The 22,085-nt window shown below is 49.9% G+C and overlaps 1 protein-coding gene across 5 annotated transcripts in view; it reads left to right on the forward strand.

Moving 5' to 3' along the window:
• NSMF (NMDA receptor synaptonuclear signaling and neuronal migration factor) overlaps positions 1 to 18,483 on the forward strand; it is a 46,270-nt gene extending 27,787 nt beyond the window's left edge. For 3 of the 5 annotated variants that reach the window (XM_052667670.1, XM_052667666.1, XM_052667669.1), the window contains 10 exons: positions 334 to 386; positions 2,426 to 2,515; positions 4,188 to 4,309; positions 5,137 to 5,220; positions 6,242 to 6,275; positions 6,816 to 6,886; positions 8,081 to 8,160; positions 9,466 to 9,568; positions 9,965 to 10,040; positions 11,798 to 18,483. In XM_052667670.1, coding sequence (XP_052523630.1) covers positions 334 to 386; positions 2,426 to 2,515; positions 4,188 to 4,309; positions 5,137 to 5,220; positions 6,242 to 6,275; positions 6,816 to 6,886; positions 8,081 to 8,160; positions 9,466 to 9,568; positions 9,965 to 10,040; positions 11,798 to 11,895 — 811 coding nt within the window. In that variant the 3' untranslated portion in view covers positions 11,896 to 18,483. The remainder of the gene's footprint in view (positions 1 to 333; positions 387 to 2,425; positions 2,516 to 4,187; positions 4,310 to 5,136; positions 5,221 to 6,241; positions 6,276 to 6,815; positions 6,887 to 8,080; positions 8,161 to 9,465; positions 9,569 to 9,964; positions 10,041 to 11,797) is intronic. The other 2 variants (XM_052667671.1, XM_052667667.1) reach the window with 1 other exon arrangement.
• Positions 18,484 to 22,085: the final 3,602 nt, after the last annotated feature.

The following is a 22,085-nucleotide window of genomic DNA, read 5'->3' on the forward strand; positions in this document are numbered from 1 at the left end:
GAAGGAGTGTTGCTAGTATGGGCTGCAGCTGCTGCAGAACGGGTGCCTTATGTACAGGAGAGTGGGGAAAAAGCCCACAGCAGCCCATGAGAATGGGACAGCCAGATAAAACCTCACTTGCTCTGTAACACTGGTCCAAGAGGGTTCAGAAACAACCGTGTGCTTGACAGACATAACCCTGAGCAGAGGCTGGGTACCTGCTCTCAGTGTTTGAATGCCTTGAAGGAAACGAACTGTCTGTCTTCCCATTTTTTTCCTTTCCAGCTTTTTCAGTCCTCCTGGGCCCAGCTTCATATCGCCTTTCTCAGAGCTTTTGTTTGAACTTTCTTACAGGAATTTTCGGAAGCACCTCCGCATGGTGGGGAGCCGAAGGGTTAAAGCACAAAGTAAGTGAGAACCTGTATGATGTGGCTGTGAGGAGTTGGGGTTTGTGCTGGTGGTTTACAGGGAGCCCAAGTTGTGCACAGATACCAATAAAAGGAGTTAGCACTGGGCTGGAGAAAGGATTTGACCTGCTGATGCCATTTTACCTTATGAAGAGAAGACCAGGTTGTTGCAAGTCTCCAAGACACATGGATATCTGCACGCAGCCTTTAAGCTGTTTCCAAAGAAGCTCTGCATAGGCCATGAGAAATTTGCATCCTCTCTGAGGTGTGGAAGAGCTGCAGCATCCTTGCCCACGTCTGCATGGTATTTGGTGATCAATGGTGTAGCAGCGAGCAGAACCAGAGCTGAAAGTCGAGCAGAGTGAGCTGCCTGGCTTCTCGCTGAAGGTGTGGACCTGCTGTGGTTCCCTGGAGGCAGTTGGTGCTTTGTGTGCCTTGTGGACCGGTGGCTTTCTCTTTTCTCCTCCCCTATCCCACCACCACATCTTCCCCACAGCAGGGCCTGGAGAGAGATGCCCAGTGGGATCTGAGAGGAAAGTCGTGCAGAGAAAGAAGAGCAGGAAAGAGATGGGAGCAAGGGGGTAAATAAAGGGAGCGTTATGCCTTACTTGGCAAGGAATCACCTCTTCGGCGTGGGAAACAGCAGTTCTCTTTCCATGAGGAAGGCAGTGCTTCTCCATAACTTGGCTGGAACAGCTCTCATGGCTGTGGAATGGGCTGAGAGTGGTGTAGCCAGCACCTGAGAGCTGAGAATTGTTCCAGAGAGGAAACAGCTTGTTCTTGCCACTGCCTGGCCAGATGTCGTGTACAGACTGCCCACAGCAAAAGTGTTGCTGGGTTGAATTTGAGTTGAATTTCCTCTCCATTCTGATATGCTGTGGGAAGTAGACAGCAAACAGCATTGCCTTTTAAAGTGTCTTTATTGGCATCTGAGTTAGCATTGCCTGAAATAAAAAGGGCTCACCTTCACCTAGAGCTGTCTGTAAGTGCAGGCATGCCTCTCTGCCTTGGTAACTCTCGGGTCATGTTTTCAAAGCTTTCTCCACGTGCTCAATAGCTACATGTGTTGTTTTAAGTGAAAGTTGAGGATGGAAATCACCTGAAGAACTTTCCATGTGAATTGTTTCCCTGGACCTTTGCACTTGGACACTGCAGCAGAGGACAGGCTCTGTCTCAGCTCTTGTAATGCAGATCTGCCCTGATTTCCTGTGTTGCTGATGTGAGATGCTGTCACTGCTATGACTGCAGTGAGCTTGATCTGTCTGCTAGAAATAACCATGAGTGGCCCTAAGTGGCCGTTAATATGGATGTAATGGCTCTCCCAGGGAATTGCCAAGTTAGACATTATGGTTGGTGATTCTCAGAAATCTGCCTGCAGGGCAATCAGCTGGGCCGAGCTCCCTGGGTTCCACTTGGGAAATGCCAGTACAAATGGCCCTTGAAGAAATAAAAATATATCTATTAAAAAAAAAGGGGGAGGTGAAAAATGCTCATACCACAGCAGGTGAACGAAAACTGAAGTATTTCTTCTGCTGCCAGAAAATTTGGAAAGCATGAGCTTTCTAAAGGCCCCTTCTCTGATGGAACAGAACAAGAAGAGAACCTCCCAACGTGGGAGAAGGGAGAAATGACTGGACAGCTGCCTTCTTCTAGTTACAAGTGTCATTAGCTGTTGTGTGTGCACTTTCTTGTGAAGGCTTTTGAGTCAGAGCATTTGCAGTGGGATATTGGCATCGCCCTGATGAAACTGAGGTTTGAGCAGTGCCCATTTAAGGAGTGACCATCGAGCGTTCTCTTTTTTCTGTGTTTCGTATCCTGCAATGGCTCGGGTCAGAAAGTGGGCACTTCTGCTGCTGCTGTCTGGAAGACAGACCCTTGTTTGCTGTGTGGAGAGGACTCACGGTTGGCAAGTGGAAGAACAAGCACAGGGGAGATCGTGATGTGTAGCTTTGGTGGAAATCTACTGGATGTTTTGTTTTGCTGGCAGCAACCGAGGTGGCTTTGGAGTCTGTTAATGTCGTGCTTTGGTTTTATCCTAGCATTTGCCGAACGGCGTGAGAGGAGCTTCAGCAGGTCCTGGAGTGACCCGACTCCCATCAAAGCTGATTCCTTCCATGACTCTCGAGAAAGTGAGTTCTGAGTCCTTTGAGCTTCCTCCTGTGGCCAAACCCTCCAGCTGAGGTGTTGACTGGAGTCCCACTGGAGTAACTTCTCTGTTCCCTTTTGTCCCATTTGTTATCCTTTTAGTTTCATGAGATCTGAGCAGATAATACTCTGGGTATATGCACCTGGTCATCTGTGTGTACCTATACTTACAGGTAGAGCACAAGCACATCTATCCTCATGTTTTTGTGCAGCAGCCAAAGGACACGCAGTGGTACAGCTTTCTTACAGCTCTCTGTTCCCACCATCCTTTGTTTGCTTGGGTGCAGCACCCTACTTGGAAGCACACCAGTTCAAAGTTGCATTCACCACAGAGGGGCAAACCTTCACAGTCTCCTGTGCAAGAGCCCCTTCTGAGCTCTTCTGTAGCCTAGAATAATTTGGAGCACAGCTGCAGTACTCCATGAAGCATAACTTTGATTTCCTGTCTGTGCAGGCTGCACAGATGATAGCTTGGGGCAATCTGATCTTTGGGCTGCCAGGAATTCCTCTGGAAATCCTTAGTAATGCTACAGTGTTCCGCCTGTGGGGACCCAGGTGCTGCTGTGATAATTTACAGAAGGAAATGCCAGCATCTTCCCAATTTGTTTATTTTTTTTTTGTAAAGGGAATGGCCGATTCACCCAATATTATTTGAAATCCTGCAGGGAAGGGTCTTAATGGTTATGAGTTTGCCCATGCTGACATGGGTTGTATTCATTACATAAACTTTATTACTGAAATCAACTGACCTTTCAGGTAAGCATGAGGTCCAGCCCTCCTGGTTGGAGATCACACCGTGCCAGGTTGCAGGGGCAGAGATACAAAAGGCCAGGTTCAAAACATGACCCGATGGTTCCTTTGCAGTCTGATTCTTCCCTGCTCCCTCAGCTAACTCAGAAGCGAATGGAAAAGACATGGTTCAGACAGATGTGTCTGGTGCTCCAGCACTGTCCAACGACACTTGGACATCCCAAAAGGCACAAGTGGAGGCACCTCTGTTCTCTTTCCTCACTCCCTGGCTTAAGGGAACCATCTTTATTTTTAACATTTAACGGTCAATTATATTCCTTCCAGATAGTTTTTTCCCCAGGAGGCATTGAAGGCCAACAGGTAAGGTGAATTCGGAGAGCAAATTCAAGTCTACTGTGGAAATAGTGCTGTGTTTGCTACGGCCGTCCTCGCGCTCTAGGATTCTCTGCCAGGATCAATTTGACTAAGAAGGCAGAGTTTCTGTATAAGCACTGAGAAAACATAGTCGGACCATGAGTTATTACAAGGAGACCAGTTTTGGAGTCTTTGGAGACTTTTGCTCATCAGCTTGGCAATGTTAAATTGTAGAGTCTGTCCGCATTCCATCTCCTTCCCCATTTCTGAAATGATAGGGTGACTGTTGTGATTAGCATCTGAAAGCTTACACTTGTGAGACTGGTGAAATGTTATGTGATGTGTGGTTCAGACTCTGTGTGTGCACTCGTCGTTTGTCAAGAGAGTTTGTTTAGAGACGCCAGCCCCGATGTGTGGTGTCTGTCACTGTGTTGGAAGGAAGGAGGGCACAAGGCTCATGGCTTTGGTGCTTCTTGCGAGGTAGCTGCCAGACAGGGCTGAGTGGAGAAGGCAAGCTGTTCTGCCCTTGTGATGCACGTTGTGTTCTGACAGGCCATGACCTTCAGGATTCCTGTGGCACTTTGGATGGTGACTTTGACTTGAACTGGGAAGCAGAAAAGGAGCTTGAAGCCATGGCGTGTGATGGAGAAGACTTTATTCCACCAAAAATAATGGTGAGCGTTTCCAAGCCAAGCGACCTTTAGCTGTTTGGGCCCTGACTTCTGACAGCTGCTAAGTTTAGGATCTGCAGGGTGAACGAGAGGACTGTCCATCCCTGGACATCACAGAATCACTCTCACCTTGAAAAGCAGTGCCTGAAATCACAGCACAGCCAAATCAACTGCATCTCCATTGCAGTTTGGCTTGTGCTAATGACAGGCCTACCCAGTTAGGCTCTTAACGAGCTGGCTGAACACTTCATCCAGAGCTGCCAAGCAGCCTGCATCTGCCTGACATCCTATGGCTGTGTGTGCCTGTGTCATCTTATCCCTTGGCCACTGCTGTGCTCACCCCTGGCTGGTCCTGGCTCAGGCATGCAGCCATCCCACCTCTGGCCCACTGAGCACATGAATTTGAACAGTCCTCTCCAGCCAGAAGCATAAAACCTCACACAGGGAAGGCTGTACAGCAGTGATCTTTACTGGGCTACAGCCAATCTTGCTGGTCTGCAAGCAGCTGCATCCTCTGTGCCCACCTATCTCCCCTTTACAGGCTGTCATCTCAGACTCAGTCCTTACTACTGGACAAGCTGTGCACTCAGTTGGTGAGGGCTGGGGGAACTGTGATGCTTGGTAGTACTCCACAGGCCTGAGGATGCTCTGAAGTGGACTAAAGGCTTGGAGGACCTTCTGCAGCAATGCAGATAGTCTGGATTATCTTCTGGTTTGGATAACATGTAGGAGGTGCAACTGAACAAGGCACTGTTAGCATGGCCTTTGTGCTTCTGAACTCTCTATTGGCCTCTCTTCGTCCTGTTGCAATTCTTTTTTTTTCTTTACAGCTTATTTCTTCCAAGGTGCCCAAAGCTGAATACGTCCCAACAATTATTCGCAGGGACGATCCCTCCATCATCCCCATTCTCTATGTGAGTATATTGCTTCTGCTCTGCCCAGGAGGGTGGAACCTGGCTCCACACAGATTTATTTTCTTTTTCCTATTACAGTGATTCTGAAACATGATTGTGACTGGAAAAAGCTGAAAGGAAAGGGCTGGGTGTGTGCTGGACCCAGGTTTGGGATTTGGCACAGCTTTTGAGGAGGGTCAGGTCTAAGTGGAAGAACAAGGTGGCATGAAAGCTGCACATGTGGGAGATCAGACTGTGTAGGCACAGCCAGGCAGTGGGGGAAGGTGAGCAAGGGAAGCCAAGACCAACCTGAACGAAACTTCACGTTGCCGTGCTCAAGACTTGTGTTTCTGCTTATCATTAGGCAACGTAAGACCTCAGACAGTGGTGCTTCCCTTGTCAGCCATGAATTTAAGCTTGATTTTCACTAGGAGTCTTGCCTGAGCAATGTCTAATGCACCAGCAGGGAGTCATGGGTCTCTTTTTCTTAATCACTTCACGTTCATTTAATGTGAAAGGGAAGGGTTAGACTGACAGCCCACAAAGTTCAGTCTTTGTGCAGCAGACAGTGCTGTCAGGGTTTTAGCTCTGCTGTCTCCCTTCCACTGAGAGCTGTGCAGCTGTACTGGTGACCCTGCTGTGCCAGAGGCAGATGGGTTAGGAGTGTTGGCCATTTGTTAGCCAACTTGGATGTGTATAGTACCATCAGTTGGATACACAACATGGGCCAAGAGGCAAATACTCACTGATGACACTGACGGTGTCTGATGGTGTATGCTTTGGGCTGGTCTGTGGGTTTCATCTCCAAGTCTTTAGATGAGGTTGGCCTCCAATGGACTGTTTGGTCTTCAGCTTCTTTGCTGAGGTGTGTTGTAGGGTGATTATTCCTGCGATGCAACTAGAAGCCCCAGTGGGTTAAATCATGCTTAAGGGTATGTTTGTCTGGGAGTGTGACTGTGTGATACTGAAGACCTGAGTAATGTCATGGAAGCTGGTGTAGTGGCAGCAATCCTTGATACATCTGCCTCTTTTTGCTTTCCAGGACCACGAACACGCCACCTTTGATGACATCCTAGGTATGCTGGGTGTTATTTCTTTATCTTAAGTCCTGCCTGCTGAGAACGTATCTGATCCGTATGTTAAGTCACTTTGCCCTGCACCTCAGCCACCATGTACAAAGGTGTTTTTATCACCCTAATGACACCTGATGCTCAGTGTGGTGCTGTTGGATTTGCTGCCATAATAAAACTTCACTTCTGTAGGCAGTTTTCTGTGCTAAGCTCACAGATCATGAAGGAGAAGCTTGAAGCACAGGGCAGCAAAGATGCTGCTGTGAGGTACCCTTTTAGGTGAGCAGGGGCTCAGGACAGCTGGGTCTGGTACAGCACTGTAGGCAGTAGAGGGCAGTAGCTGGTGCTGCTCTGCACCTTGCCTGCCTTGTGATGGGTTGTGGTTTCTCATTTTCCACAGCATTATTGAAAATGCATGCTGAGCACCTCTTACAGCTTGGCCTTCAAGACTGAACTCTACTGAGAAGAAAAAAACGATTTTGCAAGGTTCATTTTTCACTTCCTCCATGGCTCATCTTTCCCAAAATGTTTTGTTTTGTTTTCCAGAGGAAATAGAGAAGAAGCTTAACATTTATCGGAAAGGCTGCAAAATCTGGAAAATGCTGATATTTTGCCAGGTAATGAAAGTTGTTAAGAGGGGGAGTGGTTTGTCACAAATTCCTCTTTTTCTATAGGGAAAAGTACATGGAGGAACCAATATTCCAGTGTTAGGTTCTGTTAGAGTAAATGCATACAGCTTTCACTTCTCCTTTACCCAGACAGCAAGCCATCACAAGTTGCTGTGACAGCAGCAGATGACATTTAGTGTAGCCAGCTCCAGAGCTGGGTTGCTTTTCAGCTGCTTTCAAGGAAACCTAAGCAAACTTGCATTAGCGAAGCCCCCAGGAAGAGGTTTTTGGAGAAAGGAAGGAGTATGTCTGATATGATAGCTGCAAGTTTTTGTGCAGTTTCACTGTGATGCTGACAAGTGAAGGATGGCACAGATCCGACCAGCAGATGGCACAGCCTGGAGTCCCAGAGGAGGGAGAGGGGTGAAGGCGCAGGCAGAGGAAGCAGTGCTGGGGCAGACAGGGCACTGCTGTATCTGGGGCTCGGTGGGGATTTCCTTCCTGAGTCTCTGCTCCTGGGAGTTCAGCGCTGTGCTGCCCCAGCAGCTGTGCAGGGAACCTTGAAAGAAGTGAGGAAGTGAGCCTAACTTAAACTTCCTATTGCAGGGGAGTTGGGCCAAATGACCTTTCAAAGTCTCTTCCAACTCTAAGAGTTGTATGATTCGATGATAGGTGCCCCGTGCTGCAGAGCAGTAGCACTTGCAGCCCAATGACCTGGAGACTGCAACTCTTAATTTTCCTGATGTTGTATTCAATCTTTTTATGCTTGCTACTGCCAAATACCAGTTCTTCCACAGTGACATCTTGCCTGCTTCTCCTGCTGTGCTCAGCTTCTTTCTGCCTACCACAGCAACTCCCCTAACACCTCCCAATGAAAGGGACTTTCTTTTCTTCCCTACTGTCCTCCAGCCACCCACAGCAAAGGGCTTTTTTTTTTTTCCTCTTATTGCTATGTCTTTCTAGAGCAGGGTGGGCATAATAACATTAGCAAATGGATAATCCAACCCCCGACGTACTGTGTATGTGAAAATGTTCTGAATTAGTGCCTACAGTGTCTCCTGTGAAGGCTGTAGCAAGCTGTGCCGGCTTGGCGTGTCCACTCTGCTCCCTTGTGGCACTGCTGGGTATGGCTGCACGGAACAAGCAATATCTCCAGGGGCTGTTTCTTCAGGTGTTGTGCATTTGTCCATCTCTCTCTTGCAGGGGGGTCCAGGTCACTTATACTTGTTAAAGAACAAAGTTGCCACTTTCGCCAAAGTGGAGAAGGAGGAAGATATGATCCTGTAAGTGACCGTGTTCTGTTCTAGAGTCACGTAGCGTTTTTCTGCTCTGTTTGCTCTGTGTTTGTAGCACGTGGTCTAGAAGGAGAGGCAGAGGTTGCTGGGATGGTTTAGCCTGGGGCGGATGAGGCAGAGAGGGAATTAAATAGCAGCTTACAACTCCGTGGGGGAGAGTTGGAAAAAAGACAGAACCAAGCTCAACTCAGGGCTGGTGCAGCTTTGGGTCAGGTCAGCAGAAGATTTATGCTCTTCTCTGCTGCTTGGTGTGTCTCTGGACTAGAGGTCATCAAAAGAGAAAAAGGCATTTCCTTTCTTAGCAAAGGCCTTGCTGACTAGAAACCAGAACACGCAGCTCGTGCCTCTGGGGCTTGGAAGTAGCTGAGGTAGCTTTTCTTAGCAGGTGACCGGTGGCAGAAATCCAAGCTATTCCCCCACAGCTGTCTCTGATAACTGCCCTTCTAAATGCAGGGGGAAATGGAATTTGTCTCTGCAAAGCCTGCTCAAAGTCCAGTGCTGTGGCAATTTTGCTTTTCCTTGCAGAGAGTTAAGCTTTGCCTGTTTTGCTGCCTGCTTCCTTGTGCTGGCTCAAATGTAATTTGTCTAGCAGTGCTTCTTTGTGGGGGTGAGCTTGTATACCAACCTGTTCCTACACAAAAGATTGTTGGCATGAGAGCTGAATATTAAAATCAACATCTGTTCAGTGTTCTCATGCTCTGGCACAAACACCATCAATAAAAGGCACGTGCACACATGCTTCTGAGTGCGTTGGGGGCATAGCAGACCTGGCGTTGGTAATTCAAGGGCCTCCAGAAATCTGTGGACATGCAGCTGAAAGGGTGCTTGGAAGTGAATGTTTCCATCCCACCTGTGCATGGCTGGGAGGCAGTCCTGAGAAGAGCTTATACTGCAAACAAACATCTGATCACAGCCATCACAGGGGAGCTGCTGGGCTTTAGAGCCCACCTGTCTGCTCTGATAATCGTCGTGCAAGGAGGGTCACTGTATCTCATGTCCCTCAGGCAGAGCATGCTAGTCAGTAGTAAGAAAAGTAAAGTGGATTTTAAAATGCTCCTGGTGGATTTTGCACCTTTTTCTTCACCTTGAAGCTCCCTTGTCTCATTGGGCAGCTCCTCCTTCCCTACCACATGGCAGAGGCTCTGCCCCTGCTCTTCCTTGTCTAAGACCCTCCATCGCTCTCCAGGCAGCTTGCTGCTCAGGCTGTGAGCTTCAGGCCTCTCCTGAGCTGCTTGCACTCACGCATCCACCTGAGGAAACCAATTTCTTAATGATCTTTTTTATTTCTTCCAGCTTCTGGAAGAGGTTGAGTCGTCTGATGAGTAAAATCAATCCTGAACCAAATATCATTCACATCATGGGCTGCTATGTTCTTGGAAACCCCAATGGGGAGAAGGTAAGAGCTTTGTGGGTCACCTCTCTGGGAAGGACTGCTGAGTAGCACCAAGCCCAGGGAAGCAGCAGACACACTGTCACATCCTCTTTGCTGGGTGGAACAAGCTGCATCCTATCCCACCAGTGGCTGTTAGGGGCTGAACCACCCTATGGATTGTGCCAACCCCAGAGGGCAGAGAGGAATGGTTAGTGGTATGCAGGAAGGGACAGGTGCTGAAGCCTCTAGGAGAACAGTCAGTCAAAGCATTTGATTTATTTACTGCTGAACTGGATGTTTTATTTAAAGGCCGTGTAGTGGATTGTTTCCTAGAGGTAGGGGTGAAGGATGAGCAATTCTGGATGTGCTATAGTTCATCTTTGTTTTCAGCTCCTAACTTTCTGTATGTTTTCCTTTCAGCTATTTCAGAATCTGAAAAACTTAATGAATCCTTATAGGGTTGCCTTTGAGTCTCCACTTGAACTATCAGCTCAAGGTAATTTTTTTCTGTGCAAAGAACCATATCTTCCACATCAGCCTACTTCCTTCCTTGGGCATCTTCATGAAAAAGCACTTTTGAGCTCCCTTAAGCCTTACCATGATCTTTTTGCTTGTAATCATCTTTAGTGTAGCTCATTTGCTGAGCCTAGCTTTCCCCATGCAATTCCTCTTGTTCACAATTTAGCTGTCCTGCTTCTTGTGCCTGAAGCTGCAGAACCTCTTCAGAACCACTGGAAGTGACAAATTGCCTAAATAATAAGCAGCTCTCCAGGCTGAATTTGGGAGATTCGTCATCTTACTGGGGTGTGTGGAGTCATTGGGATACATAGGAGCAGAACTCCAAGTGCACAGGGGTTTCTTCTCCAGAGGACTCAAGCCACTGGCACCAAGCAGGTTGTCTCAGTAGCAGGTGATTTGGATGGAGCCCATTGCAGCCATTCTATGGTTTCTTTTTTTTTTTCTTCTCTTTTTTTTCACCCCCGTAACTCAGGTTATTTCAAAGCACTGTGGATTTTTTCTTGTTCTCTTGTCCACACATTTATGGGTGCAGTTTCACATTCTGAATTTGCCCTTGTTAATTTATCTCTGCCTTACCCCTCAATACTTTCTTCTTTTGAAAGGTAAAGACACACAGCACTAGGCTGTAAGCTCTTGGGTACTTCCTGTGCTGCACACAGCTGGCATTGACGCTGCTGGCTTATTCTTAACTCCCTCTTACCCATGTAGGACTGTACAGGAGCTGAGCACATCAGTGCTGTGCAGCATTCCCTGTGATTGTCCTCATGTCCTGCCAAGGCTTGGCTGTGCAGAACCCAAGTAAACAGGCCTGTACATGAGTGACAAGAAGCAACTTGCAGGGAAATTCCTGGGTTTCTGCACAGCCCAGCAGGCAAGGCAATGGACTCTGTGTGTGTAATTGAGCAGCTGATCATCCAGGGGGCTGGGCTGAAGACTGAATTTATCCCGTTGATCAGTCTGGGGCGCACTAAGAGCGTAACCCCTCTAATCCTTCTCAAAGTCATCTGAAACTAATCTTAATCAGGCCTCAAAAGCGAAAATCTCTTCCTTGAGCCCTGAGCCCAGGGTTGTTTGTGCCTTGTGTCTCCCAGTGCCACTTGCTGTGTCCAGCAGTGCCCCTGAGTGCAGTGCTCAGCCTGCAACGCCTCACGAGAGCCCACCTGCAGTCCGAGGTGCAGGACTTACAGCAGTGCGTCCTGTTGAGCCTGTTGCTGCCAGCAGAGAGAGCTCTGCAGGACGGGGGCAGCTGGTAGACGTTCATTTTCCCCCCAGACCCACAGTTTTTGTTTTGAATTTTCCACGTTAATTATTTCATTGATTCCCCCCAGATTTTACAGCGAATTGACTCTTGGTGTGTAACAGTCTGAACTCTCAGAGTGGTGCCTGCTGCAGCCTGTTGGAGCCATTGTCTGCTGCTCCACTTCCTGCAGTCAGCGCAGAGGTTCCAAGTCTGGAGACACGTGCTGTGTTCAGTTCCCAACTCCACAGACCAACCTTGCCAGGGGACTATAAGGAGCCTTTCAGGGTCTGAGGATGGCTAAAAAGGTGCTTGCTTCTCACAGGCACCTTCGCATGCCCTGGGTGCATGCTACATGTCACTATTCTCCAAAGGAGACATGCTGGCAGGTTCTCCTGTGCCCCTGTCCATATGGGTGTGCTGTTCCGTTTTGCTTTTGCTCGGTCTTGTTTCTCTGTCTTGCTTCAGTGTAACCCAGCCCTCTGCTTCATCTCTAGGTAAGCAAATGATTGAGACTTACTTTGACTTCCGCCTTTACCGCCTCTGGAAGACCCGCCAGCACTCTAAACTATTGGATTACGATGACATTTTATGATCTGGAGAAGACTTTGCAAGAAGTTGTTGATCACCAGTGTCCAAGAAGTCATGCTTATTGCAGAGAGACTCTTTTATTGGCACAGGGAGCCCTACAGGAGGCTGCAGTGCTAAAGGGAGGGAAGAAGGAGCCCTCGGAGGTGGATCGGGAAGAAAGTCTCCTGGGTCAAGAGAGACTGGAGGGGAAGGGGTTTGACGCCTCGCTGGCCTCGGGTCAGAGCCGTGGTGTCTCAGGAGGAGCTGTGTGAAGTGAGGACAGGATGGAGTTCCTTGCAGAACTGAGCTGTTTTGGGTCAGAATGGGCCAGATTTGATTCCAGGTCCTTTTAAAGACTTTTAAAGCTCAGGTTTTCTTACAAAAAATAAAAATAAATTACCCGTGCACTACAATGAAGAAGTGACCAGAGCACAGAGGAAGGAAGGTTTTGTACTCATGGGACCTTCTGTGCCTGGGGATCTTGGAGAGCAAGGACTGCTACACCTACTCCTGCAGGCTGACATCAAGACGATCCAGTGTCAATGTGAATATACTGGAATATAGAATTGAAGTCTAACTTTTTTTGGTTTTGTTTAATAGAAAATAAGTGCAATTTTTATAGAGAGGAGGGAGAAACCCCTCCTGGTATTTAATTAGTTGAAAATAACACACCAGTAACCAATAGATGAGGTATTTTTGGTCTGCTTGAAAATATATTCAGAATGGTAATATATCTTCTGTAGACATATTTAATCACCAGCAAACATGGTTTTAACGTAACCTAGCAGACCCTGCATGTCTGCTGCATTGATTAATCCGGTTTGGTTCATTACTTTCAGAGTAGCTGTGTTGCACAAATTGTATGTGCTCTCACGAATGTATATTTCTCCTCCAGTTAGACACAACTTTGTTACTTTCTATTTTGCTGCTTGCAAAACTATGTGACTTTAGTTTTGCTGAAATATTTTAGGTTAGAAATACGGTACTTGGCTGGGAAGCCTCGGCCAGGTTCACTATGATATAAAAATGAAGTAGAAATTAATAGCCATGGTAATTGTTCACGCCAGTATTTTGCAACGTGTTGAGAGATGGGCTCTTTGGGGCTGCTGTGTTGAGCAGTGAGGGTTCAGGCCATCAGAAACCCTCCCAGGAGGTTGGGAAGAAATGCTTCCTGAAGAGTTCAGCACGGGTTTGTAGCATGAGATTGAATCTTCCCTGTGTTCACTTGATTGCGAGTTGTTTGGGCGTAGATCTCCTCTTTTCAGTGCTAGAAAGACCTGTTTGTTGGGCAGAGCTGCTCACATCCCTTCCTGTGCAGGGCAAAGCAAACGCAGGGCTTTGTTGCTGTGGTTTGAGAGCCCAGATTTGTACTTGACATTTGAGGGATCTATTTTGGAATAGATTTCCTTTGTGTTCCTTTAGCACAGGGACTGATTTTTGTTTTGGGAGGGGTTTGGCTCGGTTTTCTCCATCTGCAGCTCTCCAGAGGACAACTCCATACCACTTGCAGTCCGTGCAGGTCACCGGCTCTCCTGGGAGGGGATACGCTCCATTTCTTACATAAGTAAAATGTACTGGAGGTGAACAGGGAGGATTAGGATTGTTTTCCAGGTTAGGATTGTTTTCCTGATTTCCTGGGACCTAAATTATCAGATTGTGATGCGATGGCAAATATGTGTACAGACGTTGCTTTAAATACTTGCAAAAAGCAGTAGTTGTTCTGATCTGTAGAGTTCTCCTTCCCTCTGTGATGTGTGTGGTGTAATCCTGGGGGCAGGCTGCTGGCTGGAACTGCTGAACCCTGTACATTTAGAGCAGTTTCGTAGCAAAGCTTTTGAAGAAAGAATGTACATATGGTGTGTAAAGGGAGGAATAGTTGGAGAGAGGGAGAGGTTGGAGCCTTGAAGGCAGCGCATTGAACCAAACAGCTCACAGCTGCTTCTCTGCCTGCTGGGCTCCAGCCCCTGAGCTGGCTGGGTTTCCAGACCTGCAGTGAAGGGGACAGGCTGTGATTTTTGGCAGAAAATGCCAGATCTAAACCCCAAACCCACATGGATACCAATTGTCTGTTCCGTAGCGTGGCAGCCTCCACCAGCTGTGCTTGTGAGAGGTGGGAGCCACAGGTTCAGAAAGCAAATCACGTGTTATTTAGAGCGTGGTCGTGGCAGGATTAAAATGCTGATACAAAATTCTCCCTTTGTGACCCTTTTACCTCCTATGGTTATTGCTCCTCTCTGGAGACTGACAACTTGTTCTTCCTCTTTCTTTTCTGAAGTGAAATCCCAATTCGGTGAACTTGGTAGCATGGATGTAGCATTGTGGAACTATTGCAAACCTTCTCTATCTGGGAAAGGGCCCATTTATGTCCCCACTTCAGTGATTTGTCTGTGCAATTATTGTGTATCTATTAGCACTGACCACTTGTGGAACTCGGGTTGCAAAGTAGAAAGGTGTTTCTTGCATAAGCACTGTAGGAAGGTGTGTGTTGGAACAAGCAGCACGCGCTGTTCTGGTGCAGCTGACTGTGGTGCAGTGTAATGACAAACGGACTGCGTTCCTCTCTTTTCCAAAGATCTATAATCAACACAGCTTGTGATGTTTATGACATGAGCGTATTGTTTCTGTTGTAGCATTCTTTTGACTCGAGAGATGAAACACTCTCAAAGCTGTGACTGGGGAGACAGCAGAGTGTTGATGTTTTCTGTGCAAGTAGCGTCATTGAAGCGTTGACTGTTTAGATGGAAAAAGAGGAATTCTTCCCCTTTTAACCTCTTGAATTTTGTAAGCGGCTGCTGGGGGGAAAAAGGAATCAGCAGAGAATAGGGTGGGAAAAAGTGTAAGCATTACAAACAGAGCCTGTGACTCCTCAGCTGGACCAGGCTGCACAGGGTGACCTGTGTGCATGCTGCTGTCGGAGCCGAGTGCAGTCTGTCCTGCCCAAGGCCTCTCTGTGCTTCCTCCAGCTTTGAACTGCGCTGTTGGGATGCGTCTGTCTGAAGCCATGGAACTGCTTTGCTCACACACACTAATTGCTGCCTGAGTTGGAGCTGCCGTGTAAGAAAGGGGATCCTGGGGAGCAGCTTGCAGCACGGTTGTGCCCACGTTAACCTGCTCTTCTGGGGGATCTGCAGCCCTTCTGCTGCAATGTGCTTTGGGCTCTGCCCCAGCACAGCCATTCTGCTTGCCTGCTGCTCCTGCAGCTCCAGGGGTTGGATTTGCCCTTAGCGGGGGCTGGAGAAACCATGATGTGCAATGCAAGTCCTGGTTAACCTGGAGAGAAGTGGGATAAACTGGAATAGCTACATGGGAGCACCTCAGCAAAGTGCAGGCTGTGACTCCAGCCCTTTACTTACCCTTCCTACTGAGGAATGCCAATAGAGAGCTCTGCTGGGCTCAGACTGGGAGCAGCCCTGGCAGCTCGGTCGCCTTGCTCCAGAAGCTGGGGATGCCCATTTCTTTGGTTGTAGCACTTGTCCTGTACAGGGCTTCCTAGAGAGGCTTTTCTCTTCTCTATTGGCTGGGAAGGATGAGAAGGAAGAGAAATTGGTGCCCTAAGGGACAGAGAAAGTCAGAAAACTGTTACAGCTTTTTGCATCTCTCCTCACACTGCAGCTACCAGCTTCCTTTGCAACTGACCTCCAGGCCTGGGATGGCAAACGAATGAATTAGCAGACCAGCCCTGCTATTGCATTAAACCCATAAAATCATACCAGTCTGTGTAGCTCCAGAGAAACATCTGACTGCAGAAGGCAAACAGCCCATCCTGGCCCTGCTGTGTGTACTGTGGGTTCCCACTCCCTCCACCTCCGAGCACCTCAGGAGCTCCCTGAGCCTCATCCCATGCCCCTGGGGAGCTCTGCTTGCCTCCCAGCAGTGCTGCTTTGCTGAGAGCACTTTGGAAATGAATTTGTTCCTCATTTCTCAGCCTGGACTTGTCTGGAGCTGCACACAGGTTTCCTGCTCCAGAGGCTTCTGGACAAAACATCTGTCTGTGCTTTCACGTCACCTCGTGAGGAAACATCACCATTCTGTGCTGTGTTTGCATCTCCAGCTCTTGGCACATATCTGCTCTGCAAATAGCTGCTGCTGCTTCGGGACACTGCTGTGTTAGTGAGCTGTGGCTGTGGGTTCCTCTTCCCAGGGCTCTGCTGAGGGTGACTGCAAACACTGCTTCATCACCTCCAGGCAGCACAAGTTGGGGCGGTCAGAAGAGCAGAAGGCAGTGATGCTGAGCAGCCCCAGCACGGTGAGAGCTGCAGGTGGCATCCTGAGCCCAGGCCCTGCCAGGAGGCGCACGGCAGACTCGCTCTGCTTGCTCTCTGCATAAACATTCAACCCATCACAACCCACAGAATCTCAGAATGGCCCGGGTCGGAAGGGACCTCAAGGACCATGAATCTCCAGCCCCCCGCCACAGGCGGGGCCACCAACCTCCCCATGTAACCCACAACCCAGGAGTGACGCATGCATGCATTACCCGCGGTGCTTCGGTTCAGGATGCGATGTTACTAACATTCAAAAGTAATCCTTCCAGGCCCTTTGGCAGTTGGCACGGGTTGCCATGCAGCAGAGGCTGTGCCGGGTTGTGCCGTGCAGCCCCACTGCCAGCAGCAGGAAGCAGATCTGCAGCCACACGCTGGGCTGAGTCACTCTGTGCTGGTTTTCCTGACGTTCACTGGACCTGGTGATGCAGGCAGACCTTCCTGCAGAGTGACACACAGATATCCTCCCTGGGGACATGGACAGGCAATGCCATCTTCTAAGCCATCTATAAAAATAGAGTACTTTGTGATCTGTGCTCTGCCCCACCAATCGCTGAGCATCTGCAGCCATCTGTGTCTTTCATGGCACTGTGTTTTATTTCTCAGGCGTGGAAACTCAAGCCAAAGTCAACTGGAAACTGTTACGGTTTTGATGAGAAATCAGCCTGCTGCTAACTGTGTTTGCTGGAGTTGAGTGAGTACATGGGTGGTTTAATGGCTGTGAACCTGACAGTGATTGCTGTTATCCGGGGTAATTGTGCTGTGTGATCAGCAGGATGGCAGGGCTGGCTGGCTGTCTAACCTCCCAGCTATAGGAACTGGTAGCTGCTTTGATTCAAAGGTAAATTCTGTACTTCCCATCAGCGTGCAAAACCCGGAAGACTGGAAGTAATGAAATTACGGACATCAAAGTCCATATCTGATCCATATCTTATATTCTCTGAAGAAAAAATAAGTTGCATTTTTTCCATAAATATTGAGTACATCTCAAAGAACTAACACAACCTGGTAATTTTTCACATCATGGTACTGATTATAGAGCATCCTTAAAACTGAAATATGTAAGGACGTATAAAAAGCATCTAGGGACTTGTGATGTAGTGATGGTCAGGCAGCAATGCTTAGTTAATGTGCATCCAGAGCAGCTGATGGTTACGGCAGCAGCAGTGGCCCCAGATGCATTCCCAGCAGCAGAGCTATGTGTGCTCCCCTTCTAACAGCACAGCCCTTCGTGTGAGCTGCTGAGTGTGAGCAATAAGCTGCCAGCACAGCAGCTCCCCTGCCCCTGCTGTCATTGGTTTTTGTGTGTCTGACAGTCATCTTCCCATGGCTGTGTGTAGGTGTGATGAGCTGCATGCAGGGATGATCCTTACCTGGGGAACGGGACTGCAGCAGTGCTGAGAGGGCTGTTGGCATGGGGATGCGTTGCTGGCTCAGGACAGCACAGGTACACACAGGTGGTGTTCAGAAAGCTTCAAGGGAGAGTGGGGGGCTGTTGATTTTGGGGTCTGCAATCAAAAGTCCTGCCGGTGCAGAGCTGGGAATTCGAGTACAGCACAGGAATCCTTACCCTGTCTTTTGAGATGCCCTAAAGCCATCTCAGACACACAGCAGGGTGAGGTGCTCTGCATGGGGACGCTGCTCACTGTGCAGGCCGTGTCCCTGTGCTCCCCCTGACTCTGCTTGCCAAATGAGACCTCCCTTTATTGGGCTTTGAGCTGGGGAGGGCTGTAGGAACCAAGCGAGCTCTGTGTGCCACAATGCAGGGAAATGCACTGGAATTGTACCTAAGTGAGCACCAAGGGGCCACAGATTTTCCACTGTGTGCTTCCTGTTGTTCTTTAACAACACTGTTCCTGGAACTGGGCGACTTCAGCTGTGATGCCAAGCAACAGCCACAGCAAAAACCGTGCTTGCAGGCCTGGGAGGTCATTGTACTTTTAATATCTCAACTATTTCTGCAGAGTTCAGACAGCAGTTCTCATTTCCAGTTCCTTTGCTCAGCTGGTCGGAGTTGCAGATGTCAGCTCCAGGATGGAGGGCTGTGCTGGCTGCAGGCAAAAGCTGTCTGAAGGGAGAGTCTGGAAAATGGAGCTTGCCACCTGTGAGCTCAGCAGGCCCCACACCAGCAGGCTGCTCCCTGGGGAGGAGGAAGGAAGCTGTTAGCACGGCCGGGCTGCAGGCTGGCTCTGTGCTGGGAGCAGCCCTGTGCCGTGCAGGAGCCCACTGCCGCCCGTAGCGTTCCTCTGAGCCTATCTGCTGCTTTGTGTGTGATAAGCAGGTTTCAATGACGTGAATGTTTCTAGGTTTTAAGATGTGATTTAATAAAAAGTGACGTTTCTGGGAAAGCAGGTTTTCTCTTTTTTTTTCTTTTTTTTTTTTCTTTCTTTCTTTTGTTGTTCTCTGGCTGAGTTGGTAAGCCCAGGAAATGCCACCTGGCAAAAGCGTGTGCTGTGCCAGCAGAGAGGGAGGAACCGGCGCCAGGCACTTCTGAAAGGCAGCAGGGAGAGAAACGCTGAAAAGTAAAGAGCAGAGCCAGGGTGAGCACTGTGCCCTGGGGAGCAGCACGGGGAGAAAAGCAAAAGCTGTCAGTGGTTTCAATGAGGGACACTGAGGGGGAGGCAGATCCTGCGGTGGGGACAGAGTGAACAGACATTCAGCACACCTGGGAGGATGGAAGACATCAAGTTCCATCAACCACTGTCTGTTGCACTTGAAGTGAGCAGCTGCGGTCCCAGCCTCCGGCTGTGAGCTCTCCCTTTATCTGCATTGCTGAAATGTGTGCTCAGGTGTGTTTGCCTTTTGCCAAGTGCCATAACTGCAGCCCCTCTAAGCACACAGAGCAGCGCTGCCGTCCTTTAGGGCACTGTTGCTCATTCTGGGATCTTTCAGCAGCTGTGTCTGCATCCTCCCCATTTGGAAACATTGCTGTCCATCTTTCGGCAGTGGCAGAGGATGGAAATCACTTCCACCTCCCCACCGCTACCTGTGCCAGAGAGCTGGCCCTGTTCTCCTTCACCAGTCACCGGTGCCCTGAGTAACCTGGTGGCCAGAAATCCTGCCTTTCTTCCTTATTCCGGAGCCATTTAATCTCCATACTGCACTGTTTTTAAATCAGTGTCACGGGGTGCAAAGCCAAACACATTGCAGAAGCCCAGATGCAAAGGGTTATTTTTATCTCTCACCTTCTTCCCTCTCTCCTCACGCAGGTGACGTGGGGACAAGCCCAGGGCCGTGCAGGCGGATTTTCACACTGCCCCATAACAAAGGGCGAGGAGGGGGAAATCACACACGTCTGAGTCCTGCTGCCCGGCTCCCTCCCTGCTTTCTCCACACCTGGCTGCACCTGGGCTTGTCCCCGTGCATCCTATCAGTGCCAGCTGCTGGGTGTGGGCCTGGCGCTGACGTACCAGACACACTGCGTCCTGCTGCTGCCTGCACAGCCATGCAGCTATGCTGCACAGTGGCACTCTGCCATCACACAGCCCCGGCCCTGTCCCCTGTCAATGTCACACCTGGGTTTTGTAATCGAGCGTTTGTGCCAGAATCTGAGAGCTGAATGGGATTCCCAGGAGCCTCTTAGTGAGGGTGCTCAGCTGCTGCTCCAGCAGAATCCAGAGGTGTAAATGCAGCGATGGGGATCAGCTCCAGGGCGTTCAATAGTTGGCCAAGTTTCACTTTCCAGTCCCTCACGCTGTTTCAGGCTCGGCCTAGAACAAAGGCAGTTGATGGGAACTATGATAGAAGGTCCCACAATTCTTGCTGGCAGGGGAGGAATTGAATAACGGCTGCGTTTTTTTCCACCAAGGCAGGAGGGCACACAACAAAACCACCAGATGTCAGCTTCAGTCCCCACAAAGGGAGACGTTTCCTTTGTACCAGGTGCAGATCAACCGTGGGATTCATTATTTCGGGATTTGTGGGCTTTACATGGGCTGAAAACCCAACAGACAAGACCATGAAAGAGAAATCCACTGAGATCCACGAGTACAAAGGCACATTGTTGGCTCTGTAAGTGCCTGAGCCATGAGTCACCCCAGGAAACGTCACTGCCCGCTGCCCTGTCCTCAGGCTCAACCCAGGGCACCGCTGTGGGATGCTGTGAGGGCTGCCATGCAGGACGGCACACTGAGAGGCGTGTGCAAACTTTAAACCAGCCTTGTGTTATTAAAGCTTAACTGCAAAGAGCTGCTTCCTTCCGTCGAGCTTGGGCTTGCACACGCAGCCAGGCAGCAGCAGAGGTGGACGTTGGACCCTTTCCAGCACAATGGCAACGTTGGCAATAAAACTCCAGCAGCCGCTCACTTCCAGGTCTGGTTGAATGTGTGCAATTTGCTCCGTTTTGTCTCAGGAGTGCAAAGGTAGAACCTTATCAGCAGGAGGCAACGTTCCTTCCAGTGAGCAGGGCTGTATCTGAGCTGGTGAAGCACCCACGTTGTGCTGGGGTGCGGCTCCGTAACGCCCCAGCAGGCTGGGACTGAACGGTTCTGGGCAAAGGTTGTTCACGTCACCGCGTGCCGTTCCCCTCCGCGCCTCACAGCGGAGCATTTCAGCACACAGTGTTATCTGAGGCATGGAAAGCCCTGAGCTCCCAATTGTTTCCTGATCTCACGGACTTCCCAACGAAACGTGGTGGCTGCTGATAACAGGCTGCCTGGAAGCAGAGCACTGGCCATGCTTTTCTCTGTGCTTTTGAGTGGAGCAGCGATGGCAGAGCAGTGAAAGCAGCATAAGAACTGTTTTCCTGTGCTCCTGTCTGATGTCCTGCAGTGCTCGCTTTCCTCGGCTTGGTCCTGCTCCTCACTGCCTTCCCCAGCCATGCCTGCTGCCCACAGCACAGAAACCTCACTGCCTCATTCAGAGCTTTCCTTAAAATGCTTCTCAATGTTGCTCTGATGCCCACTGTGGGCTCCTTTCCCTTGACACCCACTTACTTTTGCTCTTTCTCAGACCACAGCTGAGCCGACAGTGGGGTGATGCTCACACACACCTCTCATCCCCTTCCTCCTCGGCTGCTCCTTCTTGTGTTCTTCCTCAATGGCCCAGTCTAGGGCCCAAATTATAGGAAAAAAATAACAGATTTGGGTTATTTTTTTTCTTTGGTTGACTTACAGAATCGTGAAGGTTGGAAACGACCATTGAGAGCACCAAGCCCAACTGCAGCCCACTCCCACCATGCCCACCAACCATGTCCCTCAGTGCCACATCTCCACGCTCCTGGAACACCTCCCCCCCTCCCCAGGCAGTCTGTTCTGTTGCATCACCTCTCTTTTGAGAAGGATTTTTTCCTAATATCCAACCTGCACCTCGCATGGTGTAACTGAAGGCCATTGCCTTTCACCCTATTGCTGTTGCATGGGAAAAGAGGTCAGATCTCCACCTGGCTACAGCCTCCTGTCAGGGGGCTGCAGAGAGCAACAAGGCTTCTCCTGAGCCTGCCCTCGGTGGGGTAACGTGCTGTGGCTCTGGGCAGGGTGGATGAGCACCAGGACCTGGGAACGCGTGGCCTTTGGAAGCAAAGTTCGGAGCACACGGGACCCATCGTGGTGCATGGAGTCCCGCGTGGTTGTGAACGCCCTGCTGGGACAGTTTGCTTGAGATCAGCCACCAGTGGGATCCACAGGGCTGCGTTTGAGGGCCAGTTCTCTTTAACGTTTACCAATGACACTAAATTGAGAGGAGCCACCGAGTCCCAGCAGCGCAGAGAGAACTCGCGGGCAGTCCTGGACAGACTGGAGGGCAGGGCGGGTCGCCGCTCTCAGCCGTAGGGTTGGGGCGGGCGGTGCCGCCCGCTCCCGCTCTCGGTATTCCATCACCCCGAAGCCGCCCCACAAGCGGGCGGCTCCGTCCCTCCCGGCCGCAGGGAGCGCCTTCCGCACCGCCCGGGGCAGCGCTGCCCTCCCGCCCTCGGGGCCGCCCGCCCCGCCCCGCAGGACGGCCCGGGGGCGGCGCT

The sequence above is a fragment of the Tympanuchus pallidicinctus genome, unplaced genomic scaffold (genome assembly GCF_026119805.1).
Source record: "Tympanuchus pallidicinctus isolate F22 unplaced genomic scaffold, pur_lepc_1.0 scaffold8, whole genome shotgun sequence".
In the NCBI taxonomy this organism is placed as follows: Eukaryota; Metazoa; Chordata; class Aves; order Galliformes; family Phasianidae; genus Tympanuchus; species Tympanuchus pallidicinctus.